Raw genomic sequence first — 23,762 nt, 5'->3', positions numbered from 1 at the left:
AGTCGACTGAACACAAAAGCGTGAATTAATTTCTCAGCATCTTTCAATGATATAAGAGATCTAACTTTTGCTATATGTCTCCCTATCTTGTATTTGTAAGTGACTCTCCTTTTGCTCATATGTAGCACTTGGCTGTTTTCTATGTTAAACTGGATTTTCCAAGTGTTCACTGTTCGCCCAATTGAAGCTTGTCCAAGTCTTCTTAAATTATTTTACGTGCCTCCCGAGTGTCTGCCGTTCCTTCAATTTTAGTATCATTTGTGAATTTTACAAGTTTACTGACTATACCAGAATCAATGTCATTCATATACCGTATATACTCACATACAAGTCGGGTCTTGAAACCCAAAAAATTGATCTAAAATCAGACCCTGACTTGTATGCCTGTTCAAAAATGCGACACTTAATTTTTTTTTTATATCTTCTTGCCTCCTCCAATCTCGTCTCAGTTTCTCAGACGCATCAAATTTTGTTGCAGCAGCGCATTTACCAATTTCTTTCGCCACTTCGACGTTTAATTTAAAACCAGCTTCATATTTTCTTCTGATTGAACGCTCCATCGTAGATAAGGGATGCTCTTACGATAAAGATGTATGAGGGTGTAAGATACAAAAAACACAAATCAGTCCAGAATAGTTTGGGCATTACCGTGTGGTCACATATGCACAATAGAGAGAGACAGAGAGGGGTTAGGAGCACACGCTGATACAGCGCATTGCTACACCCACATACTGTAGAAAAAAAAGGCCGTGTGCCCCGTGGTTACTGTCTCAGGTGGGCATTAGCATATCATAATCTCTTGTACCAATAGCGTGAATTTTCCGCATTCGATTTATACAAGCAACATTATAAAATACCAGAAATTATACTGTAAAATCAAGTCCCGACTTATCTGTGGGAGAGCTTATCCTCGAGTATATACGGTAAGTCAGAAAAAGTAACAGTCCCAGGACAGACCCTGAGGGAATCCACTGATGACCTCACTCCGAATGCAGCATTCTCTTCTTATATGTACTTTTTTCTCCTGTCTGTTAACCAGCCTGAGATCTTGTTTTATAAGTTACCGCTGATGCCTACAGCTTATAGCTTCAGGATCAGTCTTTGGTGATGGACTACATTAAAGGCATTCTGGAAGTACTGTATAATGTTTTATGCTTTGCCTTTTTGTCAACCATTGCAGTTGCCTGTTTAATATAATCTAAAAGACTGGCTTAGCAAATTCTTCCATCAATAAATCCATGTTGGCTGTTATTTAGTATATTGTTTTCATTTAGTTATTTAAAAGTTGGAAAAGCCCAAGGAAAATCCACAAGTACATTCATTTGAATGTGAAATTAGGAGAGATACCAAGTCTAGGTAAAGTACTTTGATTTAACATTACAAGAGTTTTCTTTGATCACTAATGTTATTATTAAACTTCTTCTGTCAAATTTCCATAAAGTTTGGTGCTATATCAATGTAGTGAGACGTCAAGCAAAATGACACCTTTGATTGGCTAACTAAAAAGATTACAATATGCAAGCTTTTGCAGCAACTCAGGCCCCTTCTTCAGGCGAGATGTAATATAATATAATGTAAGATGTAATGTTATGTACTCTCGCCTGAAGAAGGGGCCTGAGTTGCTGCAAAAGCTTGCATATTGTAATCTTTTTAGTTAGCGAATCAAAGGTGTCATTTGCTTGACGCCTCACTACATTCATAATAACTAACACGATACAACACCCTAGTGCTATATCAACAAAAAGTACAGTGTTTTTTGAGGTCAGGAGAGTGGCACAGTGGTAGAGCTGCTGCCTCAAAACAAGGAGACCAGGGTGCAGGTTACATTTGTGCCCTGACGGAGTTTGCTTGTTCTTCCTGTGCCTTCGTGGGTGTCCTCCCTTATTACAAAGACCTGCTGGTGAGGTTGATTGCCAACACTAAATTGTCCCTGATGTGATGTGTGGGCTGACACCATCTCCAGGGTTTGTTCATACCATGCCCCCGATGTGTTCTATGATAGGCTACAGTTTCCCCACGATCTTGCCCTGCATACGTGGATTTCGAAAATGGATGGATAGAGATATAATAGTGAGACATCCTAAATTTACTTGTACATAAGTACAGTGCAATTAATATTGGGCATCAATTTCAAAATAAACACATACTGTATCTTCAAAACTATGCAGTTGATTAAGCAAAACATAAAATACCATGTCTTTATACTTTTTTTGTTTGAATTCAAGTCAAGTCACAGAGTGTTGGCTCAGAAGTGAACGCCAGAAGTGAATCTACTCCGTTGGGACCCTTAACCTGCAATTGCTTCGTCCTGGGTATGACGTTAATCTGCATCCAGCCCTGCAAGCAGGACCCCCAAGTTAGAGAGAAAACATAGGGGTTGGTGGCAGGATTGGCACTCCAGCCACTATAAAAAAAAAAAAAAACCTCACACTGTACCAGTGTAGTGCTGAGGTGTCACCCGCTGTACTCGGATCCCAATCCAGGTGGTTCATTGTATGGTGGGTGATTCAACACACTATCAGCGCATGCTTCCCACCTCTCTCTCTCTCTCTCTCTCAAGTCAAAGGAAATCTAAAAATCACTTTTCTGTTTTTAATTAGCCTTTTCCATACTGTCCTACTTTCTGGAATTTTGGTTGTATATACAGTGGTGTGAAAAACTATTTGCCCCCTTCCTGATTTCTTATTCTTTTGCATGTTTGTCACACAAAATGTTTCTGATCATCAAACACATTTAACCATTAGTCAAATATAACACAAGTAAAGACAAAATGCAGTTTTTAAATGATGGTTTTTATTATTTAGGGAGAAAAAATCCAAACCTACATGGCCCTGTGTGAAAAGTAATTGCCCCCTGAACCTAATAACTGGTTGGGCCACCCTTAGCAGCAATAACTGTAATCAAGCGTTTGCAATAACTTGCAATGAGTCTTTTACAGCGCTCTGGAGGAATTTTGGCCCACTCATCTTTGCAGAATTGTTGTAATTCAGCTTTATTTGAGGGTTTTCTAGCATGAACCGCCTTTTGAAGGTCATGCCATAGCATCTCAATTGGATTCAGGTCAGGACTTTGACTAGGCCACTCCAAAGTCTTCATTTTGTTTTTCTTCAGCCATTCAGAGGTGGATTTGCTGGTGTGTTTTGGGTCATTGTCCTGTTGCAGCACCCAAGATCGCTTCAGCTTGAGTTGACGAACAGATGGCGGACATTCTCCTTCAGGATTTTTGGTAGACAGTAGAATTCATGGTTCCATCTATCACACCAAGCCTTCCAAGTCCTGAAGCAGCAAAACAACCCCAGACCATCACACTACCACCACCATATTTTACTGCTGATATGATGTTCTTTTCTGAAATGCTGTGTTCCTTTTCGCCAGATGTAACGGACATTTGCCTTCCAAAATGTTCAACTTTTGTCTCATCAGTCCACAAGGTGTTTTCTTTCCCAAAAGTCTTGGCAATCATTGAGATGTTTCTTAGCAAAATTGAGGCGAGCCCTAATGTTCTTTTGCTTAACAGTGGTCTGCGTCTTGGAAATCTGCCATGCAGGCCGTTTTGCCCAGTCTCTTTCTTATGGTGGAGTCGTGAACACTGACCTTAATTGAGGCAAGTGAGGCCTGCAGTTCTTTAGACGTTGTCCTGGGGTCTTTTGTGACCTCTCGGATGAGTCGTCTCTGCGCTCTTAGGGTAATTTTGGTCGGCCGGACACTCCTGGGAAGGTTCACCACTGTTCCATGTTTTTGCCATTTGTGGATAATGGCTCTCACTGTGGTTCGCTGGAGTCCCAAAGCTTTAGAAATGGCTTTATAACCTTTACCAGACTGATAGATCTCAATTACTTCTGTTCTCATTTGTTCCTGAATTTCTTTGGATCTTGGCATGATGTCTAGCTTTTGAGGTGCTTTTGGTCTCCTTCTCGGTGTCAGGCAGCTCCTATTTAAGTGATTTCCTGATTGAAACAGGTGTGGCAGTAATCAGGCCTGGGGTGGCTACGGAAATTGAACTCAGGTGTGATACACCACAGTTAGGTTATTTTTAACAAGGGGCAATTACTTTTTCACACAGGGCCATGTAGGTTTGGATTTTTTTCTCCTAAATAATAAAACCATCATTTAAAAACTGCATTTTGTGTTTACTTGTGTTATATTTGACTAATGGTTAAATGTGTTTGATCATCAGAAACATTTTTGTGACAAACATGCAAAAGAATAAGAAATCAGGAAGGGGCAAATAGTTTTCACACCACTGTATATGGAATGGGCAGGCCCGGGTCAAAAGATTAATCACTTGCAGAGGTGAAGTATTTTATTTTTTTTAGTACAACTGATACATAGCTGCCATCCGCTGCACTGCTATCACACACTTGCAGGCGATATCTGAAGTGGGTCACCACTAGTGGGTGCTGATGGAAGGTTAGCAGGTGGCACTGCATTTTGGCACCTTTAAGTGCAGTCTGTTAGTCTGTGTGCCATTTGAACTCGCACATAGCAGCTGACAGCCAATCAGCAGTGCTACTGACACAGAGATAGACAGAAGTAAGATTTTCTCATTAATAATAAAATTCCTAGAAAGTGCAGTTCATACTTGATGTAACAGGTTAAATCTCTCTCTAGATAAAATCTAAGGTGGGTCTGTATGTCTGTCTACTTTTCACAAGAGAACTACTTAACGGATTTAGATCAAGTTTTTTCCTAGAATTTGCTTGAACATTCCAGTTGATTTTTTGACTTCTCCCATTGCGCCAAGAATCATAGTTCGCTTGCAGGAGTGATATATTCACGCTAATCTGAGAGAGAGGCTGCGGGCCGAGGTTGAGGGGGGAACATGACGTCAAGAGTGGGGAGTCAACAACAACAACATTTATTTCTATAGCACATTTTCATACAAACAGTAGCTCAAAGTGCTTTACATAATAAAGAATAGAAAAATAAAAGACACAATAAGAAAACAAAATAAATCAACATTAATTAACATCGAATAAGAGTAAGGTTCAATGGCCAGGGGACAGAAAAAACAAAAAACTCCAGATGGCTGGAGAAAAATAAAATCTGTAGGGATTCCAGACCATGAGACCACCCAGTCCCCTCTGGGCATTCTACCTAACATAAATGAAACAGTCCTCTTTGGATTTAGGGTTCTCACGGAAGGGCTTGATGAAGATGGTCACGTAGAGTTCTGCCTTTTAATCCATCCATCATTGTTGGAGCATCATGAAGCTTTGAGTAGGTGGAGGTGGCGCAGGCCACCACCACAAAGAAACCGAAAGAAACCGAAGTCGGTCTGCCTCTGTGTTTTGGAGCATAAATTGCCTCCACTTAGCTAGCGATACCTGTTTGTTTATTGATTTTTTAAGTTTGTCCTGTTTCACTATGGGGAACGGCTAGTAAGATATAAATTCAGTTCCCACAGGCAGGCATTTCCATTTCTTGGAACTGAATCTGGAACTTTTTTGAAACTACTGTTTATATTTTTAATAAACCACAATATCAAAAAAACCCTGCGTTTACATGTTGAACATGTGTTGGGTGTGGGAAAGCATTCAGTTTACTCAGTGATATCGTGGTAATGTTTATATATGCAAACTGATTTCTGTTACGATTTTTGTGATTATTTTCAGAAAAGCCTTCTTCATGGATGTCTGTCGATACCATGTTTTTTGTTGTGAAAGATCATGAAGATCTCGATGATATGAGAGTTGCTTGTTTCACAGAGCTACGGGAAAAAGAGGTTAGTGGATATCATTTTGATAAGGATTAAAAAAAAACACCAACAGTTTTAAGTCAGATCCTGGTGCCTGATTCCAGTATTCTTTGTTAAATGAACTCTTACGGTGTCAAAGTATCCTTTAAAAGTTTACATGTGGAGAGGGTGGACCCAAATATACACTTAATGGAGTAATGTAACACTTATGGTTTTGCAGTATAGAAGTACGTTCTGAATCATCCAGACCGCTTTTGTGGGCACGGTATGTATCATCGTGCTTGTTGGCACTGCTTTTATGGTTTGCAAGTTCATTTTGCAGAGCAGTAAGTTGGGGCAGTGGGTTGCTTTCTGTGATAAATATACAAGATCTCCACTTGTTCATATGGGTTCCATCCAGGGGTGTCTGATTTTGTCCATTGTACTAAGACAGGTGGTTAGATGGATTGGAGACTCTAAATTGGCCATAAGTGAGGGGAGTATTCCAGGCAGTGGTCTGACATCTCCTCCTGCTACTATGTTAGGTTCTAGCAACCCTGGGAAGAAGCAGAAGAATTCATGGATTAGCCCTGAACATTGTGAAAAGGTGCTATATAGGCACCAGACCCGACACAGACTGGACACAGAAGCACACGTAAAATAAACAAAAAGATTTATTTTTTCTTCACCTGTGGGCGCACGTCCTCCCCGTGTCCCACAGGCAGTACACAGTCCCAAGCACAAACACCAAATAAAACACACAAATAAAGCACTCTTTTCTTCCTCCACCACTCCTCCCAGGCAACCTCGTCCTTCTCCTCCTGATTCTGGGCCCTTTTATAGTCCACCCGGAAGTGCTCCAGGTGGTTGATCGCCGAATTCCGGCTGCACTTCCGGGTGTGGAGAATACGCTGCCCATACGGGCTCAGGAGTTCCAGTTGCAGCACCCATGGCAGTGCCTGCGGGACCCAACAGGGCCCCACCCAACTCCAATTCCCATGGAGCCCTGCGGGAAACCGAGGCACCGCTCCAACCCTGGGTGGGATCGGCCATCTAGCGTCCAAGGGGAGGTATTGCACCGTCCAGGGCTGCTCCCCCTGAATATAGAGTGCAGGGGCGTCCCGGCAGGGCATGAACCCCGGCCGCCTGCCACAACATTAATTCTCACCTTATTAGCAGAAGAATCTTTTTTGATATTGTGCTAGAAGACAGTTTAAAAGGCATCACTTCCATTTCATGTAGTTTGTGACTCTTCACTTGATGTCCATATTCAAGCTTCCTTCTTTCATGCGGTTTCTTTTCATATTGTGTTGGTGTCGAGATTTAGGTAAAAATTTATTTTATTCTTTAGCTTTTTTATCCCTGGTTGTTTCCTGCCTTATGCCCATTGTTACCATGATAGGCTCCAGCCTCCTGTGTTTCTAAATGTAATTACGCAAGTTTGAAAAGGCGTTTCTGTACTAATGTAGCTTCATGACTTTCTACTTTCTACTGAATCTGACACAATGGCCTGCTCGTCCCCAAACGTTTTCTTCCTTAAGTTGCTTCACTTAGGTTGTAATTTCTGTGAATGTCAAGAATAGTCAAAGTGAAAGCAAGCACTGTCCTTATCACATTACATCTGCTTTTCTATGCAGTTTTTCATCTTGTTCTCCATTTCTACTCCTTTTTGCAAATATTTCTGTTTTTCGGCAACTTTCCGATTACTCTTTATAGCAAAGCCCTCATCATCGTCAGATACTGTTAATGGAACAAAACAGCAAGGCAGAAGAATTCAGCTTCTGTGTTAAGTTTGCATGTTCGTCCTTTGCCTGATTTTCCTCTCACATTCGAGAAATATTCAGCTAGAATAACTGGCCACTAAACCGACCCTGCATGGGTGTGATCGAGGCCTTTCCAGGATTAGTTCTGACTTTGTGCGCAAGGTTGTTGAGGAAGGCTCCAGGGCCTGAGTTTAAGATTACCATGTTACATTACTATTTAGTGTGCAAAGCAGCCCCATAATGAATAAGAAACTGGACTGGGAGCCACACTGATGGTAACTGCTGTACAGGGGTTCTGGCCACAATAGTCACTATATAGTTTCTTATTTTTAATATAATTAGTTCACTGCTTTGAAAAGTTAGGCCGCTTTTTCTACCTTTTAAACCTTCAGCTTTGTGATTGAGTGTGAGTGTGTATATCAGTTTGCTCGATAATGAACTTCCGTTCCACTCAGGCATGATTTCTGTCTCATTTCAGTTGCTTCAGTTGCTGTGCACAAACCTTCTCTAACCCTGGCCATGAAAACTGGGTACAGATGGAGTCCTGAAACAGCATCCATCCATTGATTATCAAACGCACTCAATCAAGTGCAGTGTGACGAGGGGCTCTTGTTCAGAAAGCGGACGCCACTTGGTTGTTTCACAATAATTAAGATTAGGTATATAAGTAGGTTTCACATTTCTGTTATCATTCTATCCCTAAAATAGTGACTTAACACCCGGGACTTATTTTATTGACCTTACGGTTAGTGTTTGGACGAGGGGAAGGCCGTCTCAAGTGGCATCCGCTTTCTGAACAAGACCCTGACGAGGGCTAGAGTCTAATGTGGCAGTGTTAGGATCAGATCAAAATAAAAAACATATCGCATTAAAAATAATTTAAAGATAAAAGTCAGCTTCCGACCTAACATGTTGTGAAGAGTTTTACATACAATTCCATCATTCATCTGTTTTTGCTTTGCGCCATCCGCCACCATAACCTATCACCTATGGGGAGGAGCAAAAAACTTGGTTTTGATGGATCTCGACATTTTAGGGTCCCTTGATACAGAAAAACGTGATATCTCAATGATGGGTGTGTGTTTTGTGGTGGATGGCCAGGGCCCTTGCCCGGCCGGGACGCCCCGGTAATGGAAGAACTGGGAGAGAGGGCAACTCCCTTGGCTCACCACAGGGCCGCAGGTTTGGAGTTTATGTAGAAGCTCAACTCAGCCGCGGCCCATGACCACCGCCAGGGGGCACCTGGACAGTTCCTGAGCCCTGGGCTGCAGCACTTCCGCCACACCCAGAAGTGCTGCCCGGAAAAAGGTTTGGGAGTACCTGGAGAACATCTGGGTGCCCTATTAAAGGGGCCGCCTCGCTCCATTTGAGAAGCCAGAGTCAGGAGGAGGTGGACAAAGCTTGCTGGGAGAGGAGTGGAGGCAACAGAGAGAGAAAGGGAGGACTGTGCTATTGATTTAGTGCTTGGTTGTACTGTGCTGTGGGGAAGAAGCAAAATCTCTGCCCCACACTAATAAACCTGTGTGCTGGAACTGAACTTGTGTCTGCTGTACGCACCCTGGTGGTCACAGTTTCTTGAGGATGGTCTAGAGCTAAAACAGCTGGAAGGAAAAATACCAAACTCGAAACTTAAGCCTGTTATGAGATGACGAGATGCTGATTAGTTTTTGAGCCAAATCGTGCAAGAGAAAGAGACACTCTAAAGGAACCCTCAAATACCGTCATTCTGCAATGAATTATGAATTCTTCTCGTAATGACCAGAAAGATCAGCATCAGAACAGTAAATGATTACTGAAATGTTTTAGAATAGTTTGGGTAACTTGGTTCGTAGGGCTCAAAGCCTATTTTGAATTCTTGGACACAGCTTTATTCACAGGGACCCAGAGCCTCTGTGGTGCCAGGTACGGAGAAGAAAATCTGTCACATATCCAATCTGTCACTGTTACCATTCTTTAAAAAGAAATTATTTAAAGCATAGTTCCTAGATGTCATTTAAAATTAAAATGACAAGAGAAACTGACAGGAAGCATGATCTGCCAGGTTATTATGTCTACCACATTTTACTTACCTTGCAAAATAAAAAAGAGAATAATAAGGGGAAAAAAGGGCTAACACTGGTAACAGACCACTCATTCACACAGCCCCCTTTTAGTGTCATCAATTGTGCAGTGGATTGTGGGAGAACATGGGAAAACATACAAACTCCACACAGAAAGCAATCCCGTCAGGGTTCAAAGTGCTCCAAGAAATGCAAAGCTACCCACTGCACCACTGCACTGCCTGCAGAAAATAAAATCGATTGACTTGAGGATAGTTCCTTGTCTCTGTTCCATGTGCACATACTGCATATTTCCACTAGATGGCAACCCATATCTAAACTTCAGGGCACACAAAATTGACTTGGATTATATGGTCATTATCTCTTTGGAACAGAACTACAAAAACATAAATGCTTTAATCCTTTGCTACAATCTGAATGGTTATTGTAACAAGCAAAAAGGTTCTCTGCTGCTTTTTATGTCTGCTTCGCACTGCTGTGATCTTTGCCCTCCTTGAAATAGCTCATTGAAGAGTAATGTTTTCATCTGTGTGGCACACATCAAAGTGCTGCTGTCAATGTTAATTCTTTCTTTTGGATGACAGAAATTTGGATGGAAAGGAGAGCTCAGCTCTGGAGTTTATTACATACTACCATTTACTACTGGCTGCAGATTAAAGAAGAAGAAAAAAAACATTAAGGAGCAGGCACAGCTGGTATACCGAGGAGAAGGGGGCAAGCTGGCACTAACCAAGGAGTTCAGGTGCGGATCATTACCACAAGCTTCGGATTGCTGAACTGCGGTTTAGTATGTGTCTGTGTGAAGTGAATGGTGTATATTGATGCCAAGTGTGCAACGCTTCATCTGGTGATGCATTATTAGATCATCCCTTAATTTGACAGTTTTGAAACATAGAAGAGTTTTTGAGAAATGATTAGGCAGGATTGCATGTGCTGAGTAAAAAGGTGTAATTGTAATAGCTTTAACATGTAATTTTTAGGGATATCTTTTATATATTACATATATATTACATCTTGCCTGAAGAAGGGGCCTGAGTTGCCTCGAAAGCTTGCATATTGTAATCTTTTTAGTTAGCCAATAAAAGGTGTCATTTTGCTTGGCTTTTCTCTACATTCGTAATGGCTAACACGGTACAACAACCTAGTACTATAGGGATATATTGTAATTCTGTATGTTTTATCTTGACAAAAGTTTTATATGTAAATGACTAGGGTGTGGGTGGTACAGTGGCCTTGCGGTAAGTAGATGGTGGTTCACGTCCTGGGTCCTCCCTGCATAGAGTTTGCATGTTTTCACCATGTCTGCATGGGTTTCCTTCCACTGTCCAATCACAAGCAGGTTAGGTGAATTAGCAACACTAAATTGCCCCTGGCTGTGGGATGCTGGCATCGGGCACAAGACAGGAATATTCCCCAGTGTGCCAGTCCATTGCAGGGAGAACATACGCACAAGTGTGTGTATGTTCTCCCTGCAATGGACTGGCACACTGGGGAATATTCCTGTCTTGTGCCCGATGCCAGCATCCCACAGCCTAGGCCTGAATTAAGCGGGTTAGAAAATGGCATGACATGACTAGGGTGTTTATTGAATCTAAATAATTTCTGTCCACCAGACAGGCCCTGTCTAATTCAGTCCAGGGCAGCAGTGGCTGCAGGTTTTCATTGTAAGCAGTTTCACTTCAGTTTTAAGCTGAACTCTGGGCTTGATGGTAACTCCTTTTATTGCTTATGCACCGAGTGTTTACCAAGTGTTGTGTGAAGCAAGGAGCACATTGGCTCTTTGGTTAAGTGCTGCTGCCTCACAGCGCCGGAGTCCTCGATTCAAAGTCTGGCCCAGTCCCAGTCTGTGTGGAGTTTGCACATTCTCCCCATGTACTGGTAGTCCAGTTTTCCTTGAACATCCAAAAGACTTGCTAGACAGCATATTTGGTGAACTTAAATGAGTGAGGATAGGCAAGATGCAAAATTTGGTGGGCCCAGGGGCTTCAGGGATCCCCTAAATAAACATACAGATAAATTGTATAATTTACTATAATTAACTGTATTTATTACTCATCTTGCTGATACAGAAAACATGCAGCAAAAATTTTGCACAGGATACCACAACACAGCAGACACATACAGTGGTGTGAAAAACTATTTGCCCCCTTCCTGATTTCTTATTCTTTTGCATGTTCGTCACACAAAATGTTTCTGATCATCAAACACATTTAACCATTAGTCAAATATAACACAAGTAAACACAAAATGCAGTTTTTAAATGATGGTTTTTATTATTTAGGGAGAAAAATAATCCAAACCTACATGGCCCTGTGTGAAAAGTAATTGCCCCTTGTTCAAAAATCACCTAACTGTGGTGTATCACACCTGAGTTCAATTTCCGTAGCCACCCCAGGCCTGATTACTGCCACACCTGTTTCAATCAAGAAATCACTTCAATAGGAGCTGCCTGACACAGAGAAGTCGACCAAAAGCACCTCAAAAGCTAGACATCATGCCAAGATCCAAAGAAATTCAGGAACAAATGAGAACAGAAGTAATTGAGATCTATCAGTCTGGTAAAGGTTATAAAGCCATTTCTAAAGCTTTGGGACTCCAGCGAACCACAGTGAGAGCCATTATCCACAAATGGCAAAAACATGGAACAGTGGTGAACCTTCCCAGGAGTGGCCGCCCGACCGACTAAAATGACCCCAAGAGCGCAGAGACGACTCATCCGAGAGGTCACAAAAGACCCCAGGACAACGTCTAAAGAACTGCAGGCCTCACTTGCCTCAATTAAGGTCAGTGTTCACGACTCCACCATAAGAAAGAGACTGGGCAAAAACGGCCTGCATGGCAGATTTCCAAGACGCAAACCACTGTTAAGCAAAAGAACATTAGGGCTCGTCTCAATTTTGCTAAGAAACATTTTAATGATTGCCAAGACTTTTGGGAAAATACCTTGTGTACCGATGAGACAAAAGTTGAACTTTTGGAAGGCAAATGTCCCGTTACATCTGGCGTAAAAGGAACACAGCATTTCAGAAAAAGAACATCATACCAACAGTAAAATATGGCGGTGGTAGTGTGATGGTCTGGGGTTGTTTTGCTGCTTCAGGACCTGGAAGGCTTGCTGTGATAGATGGAACCATGAATTCCACTGTCTACCAAAAAACCCTGAAGGAGAATGTCCGGCCATCTGTTCGTCAACTCAAGCTGAAGCGATCTTGGGTGCTGCAACAGGACAATGACCCAAAACACACCAGTAAATCCACCTCTGAATGGCTGAAGAAAAACAAAATGAAGACTTTGGAGTGGCCTAGTCAAAGTCCTGACCTGAATCCAATTGAGATGCTATGGCATGACCTTAAAAAGGCGGTTCATGCTAGAAAACCCTCAAATAAAGCTGAATTACAACAATTCTGCAAAGATGAGTGGGCCAAAATTCCTCCGGAGCGCTGTAAAAGACTCATTGCAAGTTATGGCAAACGCTTGATTGCAGTTATTGCTGCTAAGGGTGGCCCAACCAGTTATTAGGTTCAGGGGGCAATTACTTTTTCACACAGGGCCATGTAGGTTTGGATTTTTTTCTCCTAAATAATAAAACCATCATTTAAAAACTGCATTTTGTGTTTACTTGTGTTATATTTGACTAATGGTTAAATGTGTTTGATGATCAGAAACATTTTGTGTGACAAACATGCAAAAGAATAAGAAATCAGGAAGGGGGCAAATAGTTTTTCACACCACTGTATTACCTCACAAAGCAGTGCCAATAAACACTTACTGGAAGAAAACCATGATATAAAATAAGATAAGATAAATCTTTAATGTCACTGTCACTTTTATAAAGGAATAACGAAACTGAAGGTGCTGTCGACTCAGTGTGAGGCATAAGAATTAAAAAACAAGAAAAGAATAGTAATGAGTGCATTACAAATATATACAAATTATCCATCCATCCATCCATTTTCCAACCCGCTGAATCCAAACACAGGGTCACAGGGGTCTGCTGGAGCCAATCCCAGCCAACACAGGGCGCAAGGCAGGAACCAGTCCCGGGCAGGGTGCCAACCCACCGCAGGACACACACAAGCACACCCACACACTAGAGCCAATTGAGAATCGCCAATCCACCTAACCTGCATGTCTTTGGACTGTGGGAGGAAACCCACGCAGACACGGGGAGAACATGCAAACTCCACGCAGGAAGGACCCGGGAAGTGAGACAGCAGCGCTACCCACTGCGCCACCGTGCCGCCCCATATACAAATTATGCTTTTCATATACATGTTGCACTGGTTAAATGTACAGATTGCACTGACTGACTTAAGGTCTGTATTGCACACTGAGAGAATGATATGGAGCAGTTTGATTTGAGTTCAGGGCCATGATTGCTTTTGGATAAAAACCAAGAAAACCCAGTGTGGACATGGAAAGAGTATACAAACACCACACAGACAGAAACTGGGCTGTGAACCCCAATACGTGTTTTAAGTACTTACAAAAAACTTTTAATTAACTGGCAAGATGCTTCATTTACAACTACGTTGGCATTGGTCTTTTATCCTGTTTAGGATACTGGAATAGTTTGGACAGGTATTTATAGGTCTGTGTGTTTGTGAAAAGTAGTTTATTCAGTATGTTTTGCCATTTCGCGTTTTTCAATCTGCTATTTATCTAGCAACGGAACATTGTTCATTTTAGCTTCATGGGGGTCTAGAGCCTATAATAAACACACATAAATGTGTTTTGGGGCTGCACAGTGCTTAGCACTGCTGTATCTTAGATGAAGAGCCCTGAAGTCTGAGGAATCTGCACGCTCTACTTGTATTCTCTGGGTTCACTGGCTTTGCTCCCACGTCTTAAACATGTATGTTTTAGATTAAGAAGTGACTTTAAATTGTCCCACTGTGTGTGGGTGTGCCCTTGAGTACACCCTGTGCATCCCATCCATCCATTATCCAACCCGCTATATCCTAACTACAGGGTCACGGGGGTCTGCTTGAGCCAATCCCAGCCAACACAGGGCACAAGGCAGGAAACAAACCCCAGGCAGGGCGCCAGCCCACCGCAGGCATCCCATCCATGGCTGGCTAATATTAACATTCTCCATGCCAACTCAAGGAAGCAGAAGTCCAAAGGCTTTCCTAGCAGCACTGAGCACAAGGCAGAAACAAGCCCTGGTCAGGAATTGCCAGACAAGCACATCTTTGGGATACTGGAAGAAACCTGCAGGCAGGGAGAGATCATGTAAACACAAATGGCGAGCCAGCATGGATTCCAAACCCAGGACACTGGAACCATAAGTCAGCAACACTAACCACTGTGCCATCCTCAAGTTACACATCTTTTTTTTTTTTTCATATTTTTTAAACAAAGGTTTGGAAGCTGTTTGAATTACAGCTTTCTTTTTTGTGTTTATTTTTCTTAAAAATAGTTTTCAGGATCTACAAAGCATCTCCACAATGCTTCACTTCATTTCTTGAGACAAAACGTACATTGTATAACCCTCAGTACAAAAAGATGAATTCACTAAAGTGTTTGTTGTTAGGATTACCACATTCTAGACGTGTATCTTTGCAGAATTCAGCTGCCTTTTATGTATAATTGAGTGTACTTTACCAAGTAGGCGGGTTCCTGTGTTTAATGTTGTTTTTTGTTCTAACTTTAGAGCTGCACTCTCAGATATTTTTGAAGTTATTGATCTGGATGGTAATGGCCTCTTAAGTCTGGAAGAGTATAATTTCTTTGAACAAAGAACAAGCGGAGAGAAGTGTGATGAGGAGGCTTGGGCAGTATGTAAAGGTATGTATTCTTGTTAAAAAATATTCTCAGAGTGGCACGTTACCACCTGAGTTGCCCAAAGATTTGCATATCTGTTTAAAGCACTGTACTGTTTAGCTTCAGTCTCCCCGAGGCATACAGAATTGTTAAAGTCAAAGCACAGCGAGAGAAACCAAGTAAGAAACCAACCATCTAAAACCACACTGGAAAGGAAAAAGTTGAGGTTAAATGACGAAGCAAAAAGGCCTAATCCTAATTTTTTTTGTTAAAACGCCTTTTACCTTCGTGTATGTTAAGTAGGAAACTGATAGTCAAACCCAATGCAAGAAGCGTGGAATCAAGGTCAAAGAAGCAAGTAAGTAATCCTAACACTAAATGTTCATGAAAGTGTCTTTTAGCTTCATTTATAATACTAAAATTCAAGAGAAAAATAAAGGGATGGAAACCAAGAATGCCAGGACATTCATGGTGTGATCTAATATAACATTGGCATGGCATATGACTTGCCACTGAATGTCATTGTTATTGACAAGATGACCATGGCCATCAAAAACAATACAAAATGACAATACTTTCAAAAGACTACAAAAGAAGAAGGTGTTGTAGAGATGTCACAAGCATAATTATACAGAATGATCGATGAGTAAAAAAGACATCTCTCACACGAAGAGCTAAAATATGCACAAAAGGCAGATCATGACAACAATGTTCTGGGAAGATTTCAAAGACCCTGGCAATGCTTTCTGGAAATTTTTACCTAATAAAAAGTTGAGGAATAGGAAAAAATATGTATGGTGTACTGACTAATAAACCTGGATCTAAACCTCAGGGTCGACTGTCTGGTTCCTCACCGTAAGTCAATTAACCTGCCCCTGCTCCAACAGGAACAAATATTTAGTAATAGTTACAACAAATTCTGTTGCCTTGGAGTCAGTCAAGTATATTATAATATGAAAGTTAATCAAATAATAATATGCAGTGGCTTCATTAATTAGAAAGATGATTACATTGAGAATGTTAGCAAAACATATAGTAGTAAGCAGAAGAAAAACGATCATTCATAAAATAATAAAGTATTGGTAAGAATCTTACTTGAGCGGACATAAAACGTCTAGAAAACCAGGGAGTAATAATGACCTGGACATGGAAATCTTTTAAGGAGCCAGCAAAAAAAAAAACATGAAAAAGCCAGAAGCGCACAAATAATCAGTAATCTGAAAAAATCCAAAAAATAACTTAAAAGAAATTAAGGTCAAAGTCAGAAAGTCAGAAACCAGAAACTAGAAAAATAAGTCTGGCAATGAAAGTTACTAGAAAAAGATTTGAAACCCCCTGGGTAGTTTGTGTTTATTTTATACTTTGCGCTACTTCTCCTGTTCATCTTCTCAATGTGCTTTATTTTCTATAGGGGGTCCTATTTTGTGTGACCTTTGTCTCTTTGATAAGATGGCTCAAGAGCACCCCATAATCATTCATAATAAATGTTAAATTAAGAGTTGTTCGTTCATCCTGGTGCAGTGACTAGATCTTGACACTGTGCGTCACAGCTCCAGAGTTCTAGGGTTCAAATGTTGTTCTTAGTTTCTGTGTAGTTCTCCCCATGGCTATGTGAGTTTCTTCTGTGTATTCCATTATTCCTCTCACATTCCCAAAGGTTAGTTTAATTGATTATTCTAAACTGGTTCAGTGGAACTGAAACTGTGGACTTGATTGGGCCATTGGAGGAATTGGCATCCCATTCAAAACTGCCTCCTGCTTTGTGCCCAGTGCTGCCAGGATAGTCACCTGCTCCTCTTATCCCTTAACTGGATAAGCAAGTTAGACAATTGATGGAGGGACGGTGACTAGATATCAGGAGCTGGGGTCTGCTCAGTCTACTATGATTGTGCCACCCCACTTAATGCAGGAACTTTCTGATAAGAAAAGTATATGTAATGGTGAAGTATTGGTTATTAGTGATCATTTACGCTACTTCTTTTTTTTCTTTATTTCGTCTTATACAATTTCTTGTACTTGGGGTCAGAGCGCAGGGTCATTGCTCAAGGGCCCAGCAGAGTAGGATCTCTTTTGGCAGTGACGGGGATTTGAACCGACAACCTTCGAGATACGAGCACAGATCCTTAGCCTCAGAGCCACCACTCCGCCCCATGACGTGCCTTTCAGCACAGTAATCCGGTCAAACCTTAATAGAGTAAAGAGAGTTGTGTGATCCCATAAACTGTACATACCTGTACTGATAGTTTAGGGAAGGTCTAAAAGAATCTTCAAGGTTGGTAAAGTGTAAATCCAACAAAAGTTAAATAAGAAGACGAATTAGACAAGAGTTTTCATTACGGGTGCCTATTCATTGCAGTCATGAAGCACTGAATTTGGAAACGTCTAAGAAGTTCAGATTTGAATAACTGCATGTCAATATTAGGAAAGCAATGCTTCAAAATGTATTAGTTGTATTGCACTATTTTATCCATTGCAGCGTATAGGCTCATTTTCAGAAAAATCCATTTATTTTCCTTTACTGGCTTAACATTCAAAGACCTTTTAATGCAGGTCTCAATATTTCAACTCTTTGGTCTCAGCTCCCCAAAGAAATGTTGCCTAGACTAGAATTCATCAATTTCTCAAACCTATTTAACCCAGCTAAGGGTCTCTGGAGCTTATCCATGGCAGCATCAAGGGCAAGGCAGGAACCAACCATGGGCTGGGTGCCAGTTCATCACAGGGCACACTCATGAACATGCACATCTTGTCTTGATGAAAGTAGAAGAAAAATGTGAGTAATCCATTCCATTGCACATATCGTAGCTTGTTGATGGCTATTCCCAAATGTGCTTCTAATTATAATTCTTTATTTATATGGATATATTTATGTCCAAGTATCCCTCACCCATCTTATGTCATTGTCAAAATGAATCCTTAATGAAAAAATATTTTAAAGTAAGAGATACTTATAATTTAAGTACTAAAACTCCGTCTGCTAAAAATGCTACATTTTTATCCAAGTCATGAATTTTATTGCCTTTATCATTACCTCATCCCTTTTGTGTAAGAAATGAAGAGTGTTTGAAATTAACAATAAAAACAATGATGTCGGGGTCTTGGAATGCTTTCTCACTTTACATTTTTATCCAAACAGAAAATTTTGATACCAAGAAGAATGAACTCACAAGACAGGGATTCATGGACCTAAACCTAATGGAAGCAATTGATAGGAACGGTGATCCATGTGATCTCTGGGTCACCCTTGAGTCAATGGGATTCAACAGAGCACTGGAGATGGTTGAGGTATAAAAATCTAATGAATAGTAACAGCAAAGGAGAAACTTTCAAGTATGGCAGTGTGGTGTGGTGTAGTGGTCTAAATTACAGAACTTTAAACAGTTGGTACAGTTCTCTACTCCAGCGCAGTGTGTCATCCTGAGCAAGTCACTCCACCTACCTGTCCTCCAACTAAAAAATGGAAAAAACTAATGTATATAAACAATTATATTGTGTTCTGAACGTGTAAAGGTATCAGCCAAATATACAGTCATAATAAATAATATTAACTAGGGTCATACAGTATAAGATACATCAAAGCATTTGCAGTATAAAATGCCATATAACACACATTACATCTGATCCACTTTTCACATTGTGAGATGCAATGGCAGCATGTTGAGCTGGACAGATGGTGTGTTGGACAGCAACTTTGTTCCAGCTCCTTTTTGATATTTCCAGACTAGTTGAAAGAGAAATAGTTCCCCCAGCATGTTCTGGTTCTTCTCCAAGTGGGCTTGACTTGATATACCCCCTGCAGGAAGCACCCATGGAATTCTAGTTGCTTGCCCAAACTGCCTGAGGTGGCTCTTCCTAGTCCTGAGAAACAGCATTTTTTGTCTGGGAACCTCTCATATTGCTGACCACCTCAACCTCTCATGGAGAAAAAAATATATATGTTACGGCCAAAACCTGAAATCGGCCAAAGTGGAAAGTGTTCGGCCAAATCAGGAACTAGCCAATGTCGCTGTAAATTGACCAGCCAATGTCCGATCTTTCCCTCAATTTCGGGATTTGGCCAGCCAGTTTGCAAAATGGCACGGGGCGCTCGGCCAAGGAATTAAAAAGGCATGCACAGCAATTTGTTGCTCACTTAGTACTGCAATTGCATCGAGTGTAGCCTTGGGGGCTGTTGTTCAGAAAGCGAACGCCACTTGGTTGTTTCACAATAATTCTTCTTCTTCTGCTTTCGGCTGCTTCTGTTAGGGGTCGCCACAGCGGATCATCTTCTTCCGTATCTTTCTGTCCTCTGCATCTTGTTCTGTCACACCCATCACCTGCATGTCCTCTCTTACCACATCCATAAACCTTCTCTTAGGCCTTCCTCTTTTCCTCTTCTCTGGCAGCTCCATCCTTAACATCCTTCTCCCAATATACTCAGCATCTCTCCTCTGCACATGTCCAAACCAACGCAATTTTGCCTCTCTGACTTTGTCTCCCTACTGTCCCACCTGAGCTGACCCTCTAATGTCCTCATTCCTCATGCAAATCTTAGCATCTTTAACTCTGCCACCTCCGGCTCTGTCTCCTGTATTTTGGTCAATGCCACCGTCTCCAACCCATATAACATAGCTGGTCTCACTACCGTCCTGTAGACCTTCCCTTTCACTCTTGCTGATACCCGTCTGTCACAAATTACTCCTGACACTCTTCTCCACCCACTCCACCCTGCCTGCACTCTCTTTTTCACTTCTCTTCCACAATCCCCGTTACTCTGTACTGTTGATCCCAAGTATTTAAACTCAAGCTTACAGCACTCTGTATTCCCAGGTGGTCTCCCATCCAAGTACTAACCAAGCCCGACCCTGCTTAGCTTCCAAGATCAGACGAGATTGGGCATATTCAGGGTGGTATGGCCGTAAACTGTATTGTTGTCCACATATTGATATGCCGAAATTTTTAATTTGGATACCCTTCCTGACGTTTCCCTCCCCATTTATCCAGGCTTTGCACCGGCACGAATAAACACACTGGTTTGTGCATCCCCTGTGGCTGGGTTTGTTTCACAATAATTAAGATTAGGTATATAAGTACAGGTTTTATATTTTTGTTATCATTTTATCCCTAAAATAGTGACTTAACATCAGGGACCTATTTTATTGACCTTAAGGTTAGTGTTTGGGTGAGGGGAAGGCCGTCTCAAGTGGCATCCGCTTTCTGAACAAGACCCGCCTTGAACAGTTTCTCGTGCAGAATAGAAAACTCACTTCTGAATCTGCATCTGAAAGTTTTTAAGCATCTTCGCACCTTGAGCGGACAGGCTTAAATGAGCGCATCGGATTTTAGCCAGGGAGTTCTTGCCACTTTGCGAAATGGCAGGCCAAAGTAGCATATACGCTGGTCATTTCTAGTACTTCGGACTTTGGCCACACCTCGCGGCCAAAATGCGAAACAGCCGGCCAATTCGGTATATATAAAGCAGACTGTAACAATCTTGCGGTCTTGTATGTATTTTATCATCCAGGTGACGCTCGGAATGTTTAGTGAAGTGCCATCTGTCAGCTGATTAGGAAGTTGACATGTAACTATCTCTGTATATATAAAATCCAACGTCTGTCTGTCTGTCTGTACATCTGTCCTCTTTTCACGATAGAACTACTTAATGGATTTAGATTGAGTTTTTTTTCTATAATTTGCTTGAACATTTCTGTTCATTTTACAACTTCTCTCCTTGCACTAAGTATCATAGTTTGCTTGCAGTTTCCGATTCTATTTGTGCAAATCCGTGATAGATACAGCAGGCCGAGGGGAGGGGGGCAGGGCCCTCCTCACTCATGCGCCACCCGCGGAGTGAACCTTACATCCACTAAACTAGTGAACAAGGGAACTACTTTACAGATTTAAATTGGTTTCTTTTCTATAATTTGTTTGAACATTCTCGTTGATTTTGCAACTTCTCTCATTGCGCTAAGAATCATAGTTTGCTTGTAGGAGCGATATATTCGCGCTAATCCGAGACAGAGGCTGCGTGCCGAAGGGAGGGGGGAGGCAGGCAGAGCCCTCCTCAGTCACGGTCTAACCTCTGCGTTTTGGAGTGTTCCTTGCCTCCGCTTAGCTAGCGATACCTGTTTGTTTATTGGTTTTTAAAGTTTGTCCTCTTTCACTGCTATGCGGGCGCAGCCGCAGGGGACGGCTAGTATACTATATATATTATAGTGTGTAAAAATAGTTCTATAAAAACAGCTACATTAAAACTGAGTTTTCATATTTTTCCACTGAACACACAAGGAAAACAAGACAGTGCCAAAAATGTATTTACATTTAGATGTTTCTATAATTAACCAAATATTCTTGGAACTCTTTCTTATGTGATAACTGAGACAGCCTCACATGTTTGTTTATTTAATGAACTTCTGTAAGAAAAAGCCAAATTTGCCTAGATGATCTATTATATAGTGCCTTTCATTTCTATCTATCTATCTATCTATCTATCTATCTATCTATCTATCTATCTATCTATCTATCTATCTATCTATCATATAGTGCCTTTCATATCTAGCTATCTATCTATCTATCTATCACAGCATATAGTGTCTATCTATCTATCTATCTATCTATCTATCTATCTATCTATCTATCTATCTATTTATCTATCACAGCATATAGTGTCTATCTATTTATCTATCTATCTATCTATCTATCACAGCATATAGTGTCTATCTATTTATCTATCTATCTATCTATCTATCACAGCATATAGTATCTATCTATCTATCTATCTATCTATCTATCTATCACAGCATATAGTATCTATCTATCTATCTATCTATCTATCTATCTATCTATCTATCTATCTATCTATCTATCTATCTATCTATCACAGCATATAGTATCTATCTATCTATCTATCTATCTATCTATCTATCTATCACAGCATATAGTGTCTATCTATCTATCTATCTATCTATCTATCTATCTATCTATCTATCTATCTATCACAGCATATAGTGTCTATCTATCTATCTATCTATCTATCTATCTATCTATCTATCTATCTATCTATCTATCTATCTATCTATCTATCTATCTATCTATCTATCTATCTATCTATCTATCAACATTACAATTTTCCAGGTGATATGTTAGTAATAGTGAAAGCTGTATGACTACTAATAGTCACTTGAGAGACATTTCATGAACAGTTAGCTGGCTCATTTTAACTCAGTATCTTTAGCAGCCACTAACTCAAGTTAATTTCAAGAATTATTATGTATACTATGATATTTTTCATCAAATAAATACATCATGATGCTACCAAAGAGCAATTATCGACATTGCAGGTATGTTCTGTATAAAATAATCGCATAGTTTTGTATGGCAACAGCAAAGCCTGTTTGTTGACATAATACAAGGGGTGATTGAAAGTTTTTGAGAATATACCCGTCATGCCACATCTGAAGATTCCTGGTGCTTCTCCTTCACACCCTGTACATTATGTACAACACCACAAAAACTCCTCCAAGACTTGCAGCAATGAATTCTTGACATCCTGTATAAGGCAACAGATGGTGGCTTTTTCACATCTTCATTTAATGAAGATTATCCTCCTTTCTATCTTTCAGATGCTTTTATCACCTGAATATCAGTGTTGTGGGTGACATTAAATGTTTTTAGGTTTTTGAGTGTATTTACGTCTAACTGGTGGTTCCTACTAAAAGCCCACACCAGATTCATGAATGCAATGATCCCAGATTTTTTTGTAGCCACCGGTGTAGGTGGATGAAACCGAATCAATCAAAAAATGGCCATGCCTATCAACACCTACCTAACTGCCATATAAGGAGTAATTAATAATGATTTGAGGTCAAAAACATGTCCAAAAGTCATAAAGAAAGTTTTCAGGTGTTGAGACAGAGGTGGTAAAAAGAAAACATTTCATCTTTTAGTGCCTAAAGCTTATATCCATTATAGAAGCCATTCAAGAAGTCAAACACAATGGTTTGATAGTAACTTGGATGCTAAAAAAGGCATAACCACATACAGAAAAGTTCCACAACTAGCAGAGGAGGCCAAGTCTCCCCTTAAAGTAAATGTCACATTACATGACTTCTAGCTGGAGGGGATGTCAAACTTTATGAATGCAGTGACTGATCATGTCACCAGAGATTGTCAGATTACACAAGTAGAAAGTGCAGCGGATGTCACACTAGATGACTGTGTGACTACTTAACAACACAGTTTCACATTTCCAATGCATCGTGAATGTTTTGTCTTGGCAGAGTAATATATTGCTCTACTTTCCCCTTTTGTATTATTAATATGTAGCCTTTGTCAGAATGCCTCAAATTTCACAGACTTACCACTGTTTATAAGGTATTACAGTATATAACTTCTCCCCACCTTCTCTTCTACATCTATAACCTCAGACAATTAGGTGTAGTAAAAGACAAGCAGGAGTTAAACAATGTATTATTGGTAATATTCATAAATAATAACAATATGCAAAGTACATTTGAA

The 23,762-nt window shown here is 40.7% G+C and overlaps 1 protein-coding gene and 1 non-coding gene across 3 annotated transcripts in view; one reads left to right on the top strand and one right to left on the bottom strand.

The window, feature by feature from the left end:
* Window positions 1-23,762, top strand: part of efcab7 (EF-hand calcium binding domain 7) — a 115,795-nt gene that overhangs the window by 70,399 nt on the left and 21,634 nt on the right. For both annotated transcript variants that reach the window (XM_039735469.1, XM_039735470.1), the window contains 4 exons: window positions 5,616-5,725; window positions 10,085-10,242; window positions 15,157-15,290; window positions 18,403-18,551. In XM_039735469.1, the coding sequence (XP_039591403.1) occupies window positions 5,616-5,725; window positions 10,085-10,242; window positions 15,157-15,290; window positions 18,403-18,551 (551 nt within the window). The remainder of the gene's footprint in view (window positions 1-5,615; window positions 5,726-10,084; window positions 10,243-15,156; window positions 15,291-18,402; window positions 18,552-23,762) is intronic.
* On the bottom strand, window positions 20,051-20,169 carry LOC120515293. The gene has a single exon (XR_005630628.1). It is a non-coding gene; the product is annotated as a 5S ribosomal RNA (ribosomal RNA).

This window comes from Polypterus senegalus, chromosome 14 (genome assembly GCF_016835505.1).
Source record: "Polypterus senegalus isolate Bchr_013 chromosome 14, ASM1683550v1, whole genome shotgun sequence".
Classification (NCBI taxonomy): domain Eukaryota; kingdom Metazoa; phylum Chordata; class Cladistia; order Polypteriformes; family Polypteridae; genus Polypterus; species Polypterus senegalus.
Note: the sequence above shows the minus strand (reverse complement) of the source record. Positions and strands in the feature narration are given on the sequence as shown.